We start from the raw sequence: 12,662 nt of genomic DNA on the forward strand, positions 1-12,662 counted from the left end.
CCCTTAATCTCCCACTAAAATGATTCTTTAAAAGGTATTGTTATTCTTTGTTGGACTTTCCCCCTGCTCAGTGGGAGAGTTCAGTCCCAATTTTCTGTGCTTGGATTTGAAACCATGTTTAGCCTCATTTGTATCAGAGATCAGGATGATCCATAAACACTAATTAATAACACTGGAATAATAGAAAGTCATTTCTCGTTTCCCATGAAAAATGATTTCTAGAGACATTGTAAGCTTAATGAGTTACATCCACATGTTTGCTATTCAATTGAAAAAGAAGAAAAAGAAAACAAAACAACAACAAAAAAGACTTGAAAGTGGGGGAAGAATACTTCCTAGTTATTTTTGGTTCATTCATTTTTTCCCCTAAAATTCCAGTAGAGTTGCCAGCAAGAATTGCCAGTAGTCCCTTGGAAGATTTGCACCAGAGCTTGGCTTCCAGTGGTGTCAGTCTGAGCACTGGCTGTCACACACCTGAAACAGCAAAACTATTTGTGGATACTTGTTCAGCAGAGCTCTACCCACAGCCTAATTGGCTTGGAGCACATTGTCGAATGATGCTAAAGATATAACTGCTGGCATACCCTAATGGTATCTTTGATATTTAAGGGAGAACTTTTTGCCCTCTCATCTTTCTTTGTATCACCCATTTAGGATTAGAGTAGTGACATCCCCACTGTTGGGGATTATTCAGCTGTTGTAAACTCTGCATAACCACCAACACACCTACCGTATTCACAGATGGATAACAGATGAAAACAGAGTGAATGGAAATCTACATTTTGGATGTATTTGGTACCTCTTGCTACAGCATTCTAATATCTCTGAATGGGGTATCAGAAAAAGCAGGTCTCTGGAAAACCCTGTGGAGCTCTCTCAGTCATCCTTAGTATCCTTCTCTGTATACTGTCTTCTAATGTGTAATAATACTGACACAAAAGTATACTGCCTTTTATTAATTTGTATGTGACATGCAGCATTATATCTGTTTTTAAAAGGGAGGTGAGAGGAATATTTTGTCTGCTCTTTACATTTTCTGAGCATTTCAGGGTGTGATGCAAGAACAGTATATTTAAGTGAGTGCACACCCACGGTTTTATATCACACATGGTTCCATTTACATTAATTAACTAACTGTAAGAGTTTAGTGAATTGAACAGCAGATAAGCTGACACTTAACAATTTGGAGATAGATTGTACCTAGTGAATTCTGCAACTGTCACACAATGTTACCACCAAATCAAACCTTAATTGTCATCCTTATGATCGTTTTAGGAGCGATAGTGATCCATGCATAGAAGATAAACAGCTAAATTAGTGCTATTTTATATTCTTCTCTTTTTTTTTTTTTTTTTGTCAGAGTGGGCATTGTGTGCCCAAATAGACTAACTTGGTACTGTATACCAACAGCATTATTAACACTGAAGTATCATCATTATTATAGTGTTAAGAATATAGGTAGTCTTATGTGCACTATAGTAATACTACTAGTATGTCATACACTGTGGAACTGAGAAGAAAGATATGTAGAAATTCTATTTTTTTAACTATACATACATTTGTCTTTGTCGTGTTTCTATATTGTCTGCAGCAGAAGTATCCAGAGTTCCTTATATCAAAAGGATGTTTTCTGGAAAGTGAAGATATGCCTGTGTGCTGATGGGTGTAGAGAACACATGTATAAGAACTCTCTAGCTGAAATGTAAAGTAACCCAGAAAGCCAAATATAGATCAGCTTGAATTTCTTGATAATAGATCATCCCAGGTTTGAGTTTAAAAGTGTTTCACATTCTGATGTGATTTACTGGGCACATTTGCTTTTATTCCTCTGACAGAAGTGGTTGGCCTGCTATTTGCGTGAACCCTGGCAGGCTAATAAATAGAACTTTTGCTCATGTTCACTGTAAAAGAAACAGCAAATGCTAACATTTTAAATCTTCTTCGTTACAGCAAATTAGATGGCTTTTATGTTGGTGTTTGTTATGACTGTTTGACTCAAAAGCATATTTGCAGAGAAGGAATCTGATTTTTGTAAATCAATATAATAAAGCCTTTGATTTTTTTTCACCAAAGCCAGCTAGCTGTAACTTCAGTGTTGGTGTTTCAAGGCCTCTCACTGATATTTTAGAAGTCTGTGGTTGTTCAAGCTTCCTTTCCAGGCCCTGGGGAAATAAGAGAATGGTAAATCAAAGCACAGATCACTTTTTGCATTTATTTTACTTCTCATTATGACATATATGCAAACACTTAAAATAAATAGGGAAAAGGTATAATCATGATAAAATCCCTTTTACAGAACAAAAGAGAATACATTTACAGTCTAATTTATTACACTTCTCCTTAATACCATAAAGTCAGTTGAGTGCCTCATCAAGTTTGACGGTTCATTTATATTTCTGTGATAGTATTGTTAAAATAATTACTGACTTTTTAAGTATAATCCAAGAAAATAAGTAGAAATTATTTTCTGTGATCTGAAATGAGTTGTAATTTCTTGTGTTTTTTCTTTCTAAGTGAGGAAGTTTTAAAAGTACAGATTGCAGCAGGGTACTTTGCTGTCACCAAAAAATCATTGTGCTGCCTTTGAAAAACATCTTTCATTTTTATTTGCTGTCTTCTTGTTGTTTCTCTTGCCTGTGACAACCAAAATCCAGACTATAATTGGGGAATTGTAATTAACCAAAAATATTTAATATATATAAAATTTGAATATATAAATGCTTGAATTGAGTGAAATCTGAAGGACACTGTTTGCTGCTTGGGTGCATCCTTTTGCATAATTTAGAGGAGAAAAAATTTCCATCAATTTTAAATATTGAAGAAAAAGTTTTATTACAGAATCCAACTACCATTTGGATGCTTTTGTCTCATTAAAGATATTAAAATGAGATACTCTCAAGCCCATCTTCTTTCACCACTATAGTCATGAGAGAGAATCTGGATCAACCTTCTCGAGTGGCATAAAGAAGTTTTGCCTGTATTGAAGTCAACAGAGGGATGACAGGTTATACCAGTGAGAATTGAGAAACAAGATTTTAGCCACCAGAGGTGAAATGATAAAAGCATCCCATGAGAGGTATCCTAACCCTTCACAGCCTATTGATCATCTGACTTGCACATCTGATTCTGTACTGGTTATTCTTAAAATGTCAACTTCTAAAGCACAGGTCTTGTAGAGAGGCCCAGCTTCCACCTGAAGGTTGTGAAAATCTCTCCTTTGCGGAGTAAGCTCCAAATTAGGAAATTTGTCTTGGTTTGTTGAGCAATTACTCTAGAAGTTTTCATGCCAGACTCCATTCTCTTTAGTCATGACTGTTCAAACACATGTTGTTCGCTTAATTTCCAAGCATCCCCATAATTGACACATTGCTTTGTTAGCTTTTTGTTTACACTGGCTTTGAGGGCAAGCAGTGTCTTATCAGTATGCCAGGACTGCTCTAGATTACAGTGAGCAATGTTCCTGTAATGCTACTTCACTGTGAAGAAAGCCCTGCCCCAGTTAGCACAGAAATTTTAACTTCTTTCCTTGTGCCCCATCTCTGCTGTGTTACTGATGTTTCACTGACTGGCCATTCTTTTTCTGCCCCATTCTCTTTTCTCTTATCCAATTGCCAAAGTTTCCCTCCTGCTTTTTATTCCTTAATTCTGAAACTTCCAGCCTCCTGCAGTATTTCATCTTTTCAGTCCTTTTCCATCCTTTTCAGACATCATTATGGCTTTTCAGATATCAGCGCTTTTCAGGTCTTGAATAAGGTGGCACATAAATCTAGAGCATTCTAGGTATAAACTGGAAAGTAAATGTGATGTTCATTTTTGATGGATCTTACACTCTTTCCCCTATTTAGAAGTATTTTCTGTAACTTCTTTACTGCTTTGAATATGTCACGATTTACTGATGACTAATACTGAAAGGGAAGGTTTCTTCACTTTCTCTGAATTAAGAAGTAAAAATGGAAGCAGTCTCTTACACTAAGGTGTGCAAAACTGTTCTTGTTTGTTTTCATGAAAAACATGAAAACTATGCAAAGCACTATAAAACTTAATAATCATTTCAAGTAGGGGCTCTTTTAAAGAAGAGAGTTCAAAAGAGTAGCTCCAGTATAAACAGCTCTCCTATTCTCTTCTTTCTTTGAAATACTTCACTGAGTAAATACTTGGGATGAGGAGTGCCCATTTCCTGACAGGATTATTCTTCAAAACTTTTCTTGTTGTTTGTCTGTTTTCAGGAATACACTTTTACTGGCAAGTACTGAAATTTCTAGTTGGGGATCTTTTGCCACATGTGATTTTCGTTTAGCATTGCAACTTTAGTAGTCATCCTTGGTCACTCCTTAAGCCTTAAATGCTTCTCGAGTAAAACTTTGCCCTAGATGGACAAGCAGGAGCAAGAGCCAAGCTGACTTTCTTTGCTGCTCCTCTGTCCCTCTCCTGGTCTAAAAGCACTATTTGATGGCATGAGAAGTTCTGCTGTGAGAGGGTTAATGTGAATCCCCACAGTCTCAACAAATTAACACAATTCCCCTAATATAAGAATCATAAAATGCCCTGGACATGTTCTCATAAGCAAGTGGATGAGAAGTCTTCTGTACATCTCAAATTAAGAATGGCAACATTTCAGCTGATGGCAGCAGCCCTTCTTTAAGTTCCTGTTTTTAAAAGTGACATAAATGTCTGCCACGAAGGGCAACTGCCAACAACAAAAAAAAGAAGGTTGCCCCTCTTGGGAGATGATGGTAAGAAAGCAGGCTATCTTATTTCCCGGTATTTTCCTTTAATGTTTGTGGTTCATAAGACTTGTGTATTCTAATATACCAGTGTGCAGAAATTAGTCACTGAGAAGCAGCTTGAAATTCTGTCTCCTAGTGAAAGTTTTTCAGCGATTCCCATTTTTAAGACATGTTTTCAAAAATCAACACACTAGGGTTAAAACAATCTCTTTTACCTCTTTTCATTTGTGCTACAAGCCTTTAAATATACTCAACAAGCATGCCATTTTGCAAGTACCTTATTTTCTTTCCACAGAATGTCAAAAGCACTGCAGGCAGTGCAGCTATGGAATATAATTGATATGGAAGTTCTCCTGAGACTGTTTTTGTTGTTATATTTCAAGAGAAATGCTCTTGAGCTTTTATATGAAAAATAAATACATATGCCTTTTGCAATTTCTTGTAGCTGAAAATAAAGTATTTTTCTACTAAAATGTTGGTATGTTTCCTGGAATCACTGAGCTTTCAATAACATTTTTAGTTAATATTCTGCAGCTTCCTGTGGTATTCACCACAGCTAACTTGAGCTCAGGGAGTTCAACTTCAGTTATTTGTAGGGAGGACTCCCTGGGTGTGCCCTGCAGTCATCAGGGATGTCAAGAAGGGATGTCCAGACCACAGCTCAAGGAGCACAGGGCAGGGTCCCACCCTGAATCGTACCTGCTATAGCCTTTCTCTGATGGGCACCATAAGTACTGCAAAACAGGGTTCTTCCGAGTGGAGATAACCTTTACGAAACTCAGACTCATATTTTCTTTCATTATCCATCCTTCTCCTTCTTTGGCTAATAGCTTGATGAAGCCTACTGTTGGAAGTCCTGCTTCCCACTGCTTCATGTGATGTTTGGAAGTTGTGTGTGCTGATTAGGACATTCATTTTTCTACTGCAAAAATACATATCTCTCTGTGTCAAGGGGGTTAAAACATAAAGCAACCTAATGAGAATAAGCATCCTTCATCACCTTTGGCCTTTTTAGAGTTAGTTGTGTTGGGGTGGTGAGGAGAAGATGCTCCAGCTAAAAGTCAAAGTTTTTAAATAGACTGGTTCTGATTCTGTGCTCCATTACACACTTTTCACAAACCGTTTGAACTCCACGAGGCCTCTTGGTCACTTCCTTGTTAGCTGATAACAATAAGAATGTAAAGGGCGTGAGGCATTAGGTTTGTGTAACAAACAGTAGTTCAGTGTTCAGTTTGATTTTCTAGTCATGTGTGTGGAATAATTTGGTTGAGGAGGTTAACTGTTTTCAGTGTAACTTAGAGTTTTGAGACAGTAATTACACAAAAGATAATAGCTGTGTCAGCAGTTAGTGGTAGTATTGGAAGTAACCTTACTGTTAGCAATATTTACAACAGGAAATAACTGTTTGTCTTTATTTGTCAGTAAACATTGACTTTTAAATGACATGAAAGTGTAAGTATTGATTTCTGTGGGTTCAAGAAATACTTTAATGTTTATTTCCCCCTGTGTTTCTGAATGAGGTAAAGTTAAACCTGATGAAGTAGGTGTTCCAGTGTTAGATTTATTATTTGGGTCTGTAGACATTCTTAAAAATGTGTTTCTTACCAAACGGATTTCAGCTCTCCATTTTACTAATTGTGGAAGGAAATTTTCCTTATTGGAAAAATAAGGAGACTTACCCTCACTGTTTCAGAGAAGCACTCTCAAAATGAAGAAGTGGGATGCTCATCAGAGGTAGGAGGTGTAATCAGACTGAACGTCCACGCAGACTTCTAGGGGTTGTTTTGCAGCCAGTATCTGCAAAATAAACTGCAGGATTCAGTTTGCAAACACTGTTGCAAATCAAACCCTGCAAGGTTTGCAGGGCTCCAGTTACTATTATTGCTCTTAGTAAGGCTTATTATCCTGTCACAGAAGCTGTAAGAAAATCCATCTCTCCACTTTAAACATGATAAGCCTTTGTCACCTACAATGCAATTAATGTTAAAAATAGCAGAGCGTCTGTGATAAGATTGTGACTTGCAGGCAACGAGCCATTGTCCAATGCTGGAGACTTATCCAGAGGGGCAGCCAGCCTGCAAAGCTCTGTCAGCTTGCTGATTGCCGTTTCTCTCGGCGTTGGATGAAATATTCATGTCTTTGCTCTGCTCTCTGCAAGCACTATTGATTTCTTGTATAAACGCAGCTATATTTAGTCTAGACAAATGGAATGTGGATTGCTGCTGAATAAGTGGGATGAAAGGCAGGGCTTTTGCCTGTCCATTTCTCCTGGTCTGAGGCAATTATTTATAATCAAGAGCAGTTTTTGTAAGTTAAAGGTGATTTTTTATAATTTAGCAATTAATCTCAGAACAAAAGCAAGCACTTAGACACAATCATTCTGTTGGGATAGTGGGTTAAGAAGGCAAATTATGCTCTGAGGTTTATAATAACAGTTACTAGGATTAAAAAAAAAAAAAAAAAAAAGCAAAAACAAACCCAGGAAATGTTATGTTTGCAGAATGTTGACAAGAAAATAAAGAAAATAATGTGGTCAGTGAAAGAGATTCAGTGCCTCACTTTTTTTTTTTTTTTTTTTTTTTTACCTTTTTTTAAATACTTGTATATTTTGTGCTAATAGATGTTATGGTGCAAATAGAATTCAGTTCTGACCATTTGCTATTTTCTCTGCAGCTTTACTGCTCCTATTTGCTAGACTTATTCACTGTTTCATTTTGGTTTTCTCCTTGGAAATTAATATAGCTCCAACAGGAAGAAAAGTAGAAAATACGTATACAGTCATATTCCCTGTTTGTTTCCTGAACGCATGTTTGTTTTCAGTTAATAATCTTATTTTTCTAATATAATAGTAGGAATTCCAGTTAATGTGTTTGTATTCCACTGTCCTCTAGTGGGTGGAATCAGAACTGCTAAGTGCTATTGCAGGCCCTGTGCTATTTTCCTGTTGTAAAAATGATATTAGTTAGTTTTTATTCTATTTCAACAGGTAGAGTTATGTTCTGTCTTGTCATTTAATATGAAAAGCTGGACTTTAGAAGTATCATGGTGAAAATCATCAGGTCTCTCTTTTCTCTTCTGCTTTTTAGTCCCTTCTGTTTAAATCAGGAGATGGAAAACTACAAGATTCTTCAGTAACTACTTTAATACTAGATTATAAGTATATACCATTATGGCAGCAAATTGAAATGTGTTTCGATTTTCTTGAAAGTTATACAGAGAGTATTAGGCCTAATCCATTCCAATGACAGTGGTCACTTTTCGATGAAGCTTAATTGTAAATTCTCATCTTGTATGTCTAATTATTTTCCTATTTCATGTGAGTCGTTCCTGTTGTTTGCTACAAAGCCAGATATATGCAATAGCTATTAATGCATAACACAATCCCTGCATAATCTATGTGCTAGCTTTTGCTTTTTTGAGAAATCTCTTGCAAACCAGTGAGAACTACTGCCTTCATCTCACGCTGAAGAAGTGCCTCAAGTGTTTGTGGTTAAGCTGTCAGAGTACCTATGAGGTTCTCAATAAATACTGCTCCCCAAGGCAGTGACATGGTTTTAGAACTGGATTGCTTGTTAATCTATTTAGCAGAATATTAATCTGGAAATACTTTTGCAGAGAACAGAAAGAAAATAATAAAATAATTCGGAAAATCTCAGGTTGCTAGTAGAAATATCAGAAGGTTGCATACAGTATAGTTTGCATTCTTGTTTGCTCTGTAAACTGAGGGAGTCTATGAGTGAGACTCTCTTTTTTTCATCAGTAAGAGTCATCTCTATTCTATTTCTCTGACTATATTTAAACGTAGATATGTTTTGTTGTTTTCCTCTCTCAGTGGATGTGAAGTCAGAGGTTCCCGTGGGATTAGAGCCTATCTCACCATTGGACTTGCGAACTGATCTCAGGATGATGGTTCCCATGGTGGACCCAATTATGCGTGAAAAGCAGCTACAGCAGGAGCTACTTCTGATCCAGCAGCAGCAGCAAATTCAGAAACAACTGCTGATTGCAGAATTTCAGAAGCAGCATGAAAACCTGACCCGCCAGCACCAGGCCCAGCTCCAGGAGCACATAAAGGTAGCAACATTTCTCATTTATCCCTCAGTTTATTGCAAACTGTGTATGTTTAGGCAGACCTGAAAAGAGAGTGTTCATAAAAGATATGCTGTGTCTGAGAGATGGACAGTGAGTGCTTACTCCTATGTGTCTGGGTGATAGAAGCCTTTTCAAGAAAAAAACATTGCCAGCAAGTAGTACCTAGCAAACCAAGGTAGTACTATTAGACTCCCCAAGCTCATGAAGCTGCTAAATGCTCTGAAAGTCAAAATACCAATTTCACGGTGTTAATTTTTCAGTCAGACTACAATATGGCTGTCTTCTCTGTGTGCACAATTCTGAGTGTTTTAAAAGACTTGTTTTTTTGGCTGCAATCTGAATTTGTGCCCACAAATCAAACCAGTAGACAAGTATGTAATATTTGCATTTTAAACGAAGGTAGGGCCTACAAATATTTTCACTCTTCTCTGAACTGCCTCACATGACTTTTAAACAAACAAACAAATAATTATATGTATGGGACTGCATATGTTATGATAGGATTGCTATAATGGATTTTGGCTGGGAATTTATGTTCTTCCATTCAATTTTAATTTTTCGTTCTGATCTACTTGTCATTATACTACTGTACTGGAAAGCTTCTGCTGGCTGAAGCTGACAAATGCAACTGAGCACAGCAGCCATGGTTTGGTAATACTCTGGCAAAGACTATTATGCAGTATTCATGCATTTTTGCTAAAACAGAAGGAAGAGAAAGCATAGCAGTCAGCTGCTACCTGATGTTAGAATTCATTTTAGTGACGACTGGTGATGCACTGTGCTGATAAAAAGTCTGGGGAAAGGCAGTTAAGAGATAAAAATAAGAGTAAGCACCAAAAAAAAGCACTAGTGCTCTGTTATTCAGGGGAGTTGTTTTGACCATGACTGACCTACAAAACACTGCAAGCTGCACGTTCTCATGTCTTTTTGTTTTGTGCAAGTTACAACAGGAACTCCTAGCCATTAAACAGCAGCAAGAACTTCTCGAAAAAGAGCAGAAACTGGAGCAACAGAGACAAGAGCAGGAACTGGAGAGGCATCGCAGGGAACAGCAGCTTCCTCCCCTCAGAGGCAAAGAAAGAGTCCGAGAAAGTAAGTGCTAATGCACCTTGAATCCTAATACAAAATTAATGTATTCCCCCTTATCTTTTCCCAGCTGAAGTGAACAGTGAGAAGAGACCTGAAGCAAGTCTGTGACAGTTGAAGCTGTGTTTGCAGAAAGGCAGAACCACCTGTTGCACAAAACAACACTGCTGTTTTGTGTGCAGATTTGGAGAACTGCAGAAAAGCATGTTCTGGCAGACTTGTAGATACGTGTCTCTTTTTATGAAATAGGGGGGAATTGGAAAGCCTAAAGCTTCACTTGAATTTCACTCTGAAAAGCTTATTTCCTAATACAGATATCAGTAGTGAACAGCAACCTGTTAATAGTGAGGTTATTTGAGCATTTTTTCAAGACTGAAAATATTATGAAATGTTTATGAGTGTCTTCACCTGAGACATCTAAATACTTTTTTCTTAGTTACAAAGACAGTACTTCTTGAAACTGCATTGTATTTCTTCAGATACCTTTTCATGAGACCCAACAGGAAATTATTTCTAGCTCGTATATAGCTCAGAGTTAAATGACAAAAGATACTGTTGGAATTTGATGCTCACTAGAGGGAGACAGATACAAATAATTCACTTCAGTCAGGTCAGCTTAAAAGTCAGGCCGTAAAGATACATTGTGAAGGTATTTAAAATGAAACTGCCACACGTAGATATTGGTATCTGCCCTTCTAATTGAGCAAAAGATTCTAACTAAAAAAAGACCTAACCAGAAAAGAGTTGTACATAGTACTCATGCAAAACATATGCTCCTGCATTTTTTTTCTTGGGTGGGAATCTGTATCAGTTCAGTAGTTTGCCATACTGTAGACTTTAGAAGTTAGTGTCCATGAGGCTTCCTTTACTTTGGTAAACACTGAATCATAAAAGCATCATATTGCTGTGATGATGTTAGTTTTGCATTCTTTGGAGGAAGCTGAGGAGTACCTCCATTCCTTTGTCTATGGAACGTTTTCTGGTAGAGCATTAGCAATCTGAGGTTGTTCTTTTAACTTTTTCATCCTAATCTAGATGGGTTACTTGCTCTCTGTAACATTAATAACTCTTCAAACCACCAGCGTATTAACCCAGAAGGAGGAGGGTAACAGAAACTCCAACAAAAAAAGGATTCTATAAGGAATATGAAAATCAGCATTCATATAAACAGTTTGACTTTGTTAGTTCTCACACCAGAAGATGAGCAGCAATGTGAACTCAATGGTGCTTTTCTCCATTTGGCTTGCTCGTTACACTGCACCTAGCCAAGCAGCACTTGTGACCCCCAACCCTAGCATATGCTGCTACTGATCTGCTTAACGAGTAGAGGAGGGAAGGAAAGTATAAATAGTGGAGTTAGAGTCTGAAGCTGGGGGGAGGTAATAGAGGTACTTTATGGGAATCAGGTCACAGGGAGATGTGCTCACCAGCTAACCGTGCTGTTGAGTAACCAAATACTCAGAGTATCAGTATTCCTGAGGACTGCTAGTTTCAGAGATCACTTCTCTTCCTTCTCTTTTTTTATCACTGTTTGGGGAAAATGGAAAGATTTTTTTTTTCTTTTACATTCTATTTACAAAGAATATTATGGCTATGAGTAAGAAAGCATTCCCCATGCTAGAAGAGGGAATCAGTTTACTTGATGCTGATATGCATTGCCCTACCATCAATTTACAGAAAGAGCAAACATTCTTCACTGTTATTTCAAAATGACTTTGTCACTTCCTTTTTAGTTTTTTCATTGTTTTTGGATTTGGGTATTATTAAGAAATGATTTAAATTCTTTGGATATATCTGGCTCTGGATAAATGACCTCATCTACTGATGTAATATTCCTCATGACTTCAATGATTTTCTGGTTTATGGACAACTGTAGTCTTCTACAGACAAACAATCCAAATGTTATCTCCTTTTCACTGATTTCCACCAATGCTTTTTATAGTTTACAATGCTTTCAGTAGTAAGGACATGGATTGTTTTTTTCCTGTATTTTTTGTTTGTTTGTTTGTTTTGTTTTTTGTTTTCTTTAAAATGTAATTTTATAAATAAAAATGAGATGTGTTTGTTTTTTTTTTTTTTTGTCTTAGGGGCAGTAGCCAGTACAGAAGTGAAGCAAAAACTTCAGGAGTTCCTGTTAAGTAAATCAGCAACAAAAGACTCCCCAGCAAATGGAAAGAATCATTCCGTGAGCCGCCACCCCAAGCTCTGGTACACGTATGTTCAGTATTTAGCTGTTTCTTTGCCGTATTAAGGTAGCTACTGACAGTAGACAGAATGCTTCTTCAGTGAGGATGTTGGGAGTCTAACTCCAGAACAAGATGGAAGAACAATCAAGAAGTTAGCAATATATATATATAATATATATATGTAATATACCTAGCTGAGCTGAAGAGTACTTGGTAGACAGTAATGACATGAGAGGTATGTAGAGCAGACTGGTGTCTGAAATTTGAATAAACCTTATATTTCAACTGTTTAATCTCTTGATGCCATAACAAATTTTCCAACTACACTTGCCATTTTTCCAAGTCTCTTCAATTTTTACACTTAGAACAATTTGTGTTTGACTTACTCGGATTTTGAATCAATCACAAAGCTTGTTTCTTCTCGAAGAGATGCTGTTTTCCAATGAATTTATTTATATCTTGTAAGTAAATCACAAATATAATGGTTCTTCTAACTTTTTTTACTCTAATGGAGTAAGAAACCTTCGATTCAAAACAACATATTCTGATGATGGCTTGACATTGATAAGAA

The 12,662-nt window shown here is 36.9% G+C and overlaps 1 protein-coding gene across 2 annotated transcripts in view; it reads left to right on the top strand.

Moving 5' to 3' along the window:
* The window catches only part of HDAC9 (histone deacetylase 9), a 465,688-nt gene that overhangs the window by 239,351 nt on the left and 213,675 nt on the right, over positions 1 to 12,662 (top strand). The window contains exons 6-8 of one of the 2 annotated variants that reach the window (XM_019616457.3): positions 8,560 to 8,801; positions 9,761 to 9,911; positions 11,993 to 12,119. In XM_019616457.3, coding sequence (XP_019472002.2) covers positions 8,560 to 8,801; positions 9,761 to 9,911; positions 11,993 to 12,119 — 520 coding nt within the window. The remainder of the gene's footprint in view (positions 1 to 8,559; positions 8,802 to 9,760; positions 9,912 to 11,992; positions 12,120 to 12,662) is intronic. The other variant, XM_031553921.2, reaches the window with a different exon arrangement.

This window comes from Meleagris gallopavo, chromosome 6 (assembly GCF_905368555.1).
Source record: "Meleagris gallopavo chromosome 6, MGAL_WU_HG_1.1, whole genome shotgun sequence".
NCBI lineage: Eukaryota > Metazoa > Chordata > Aves > Galliformes > Phasianidae > Meleagris > Meleagris gallopavo.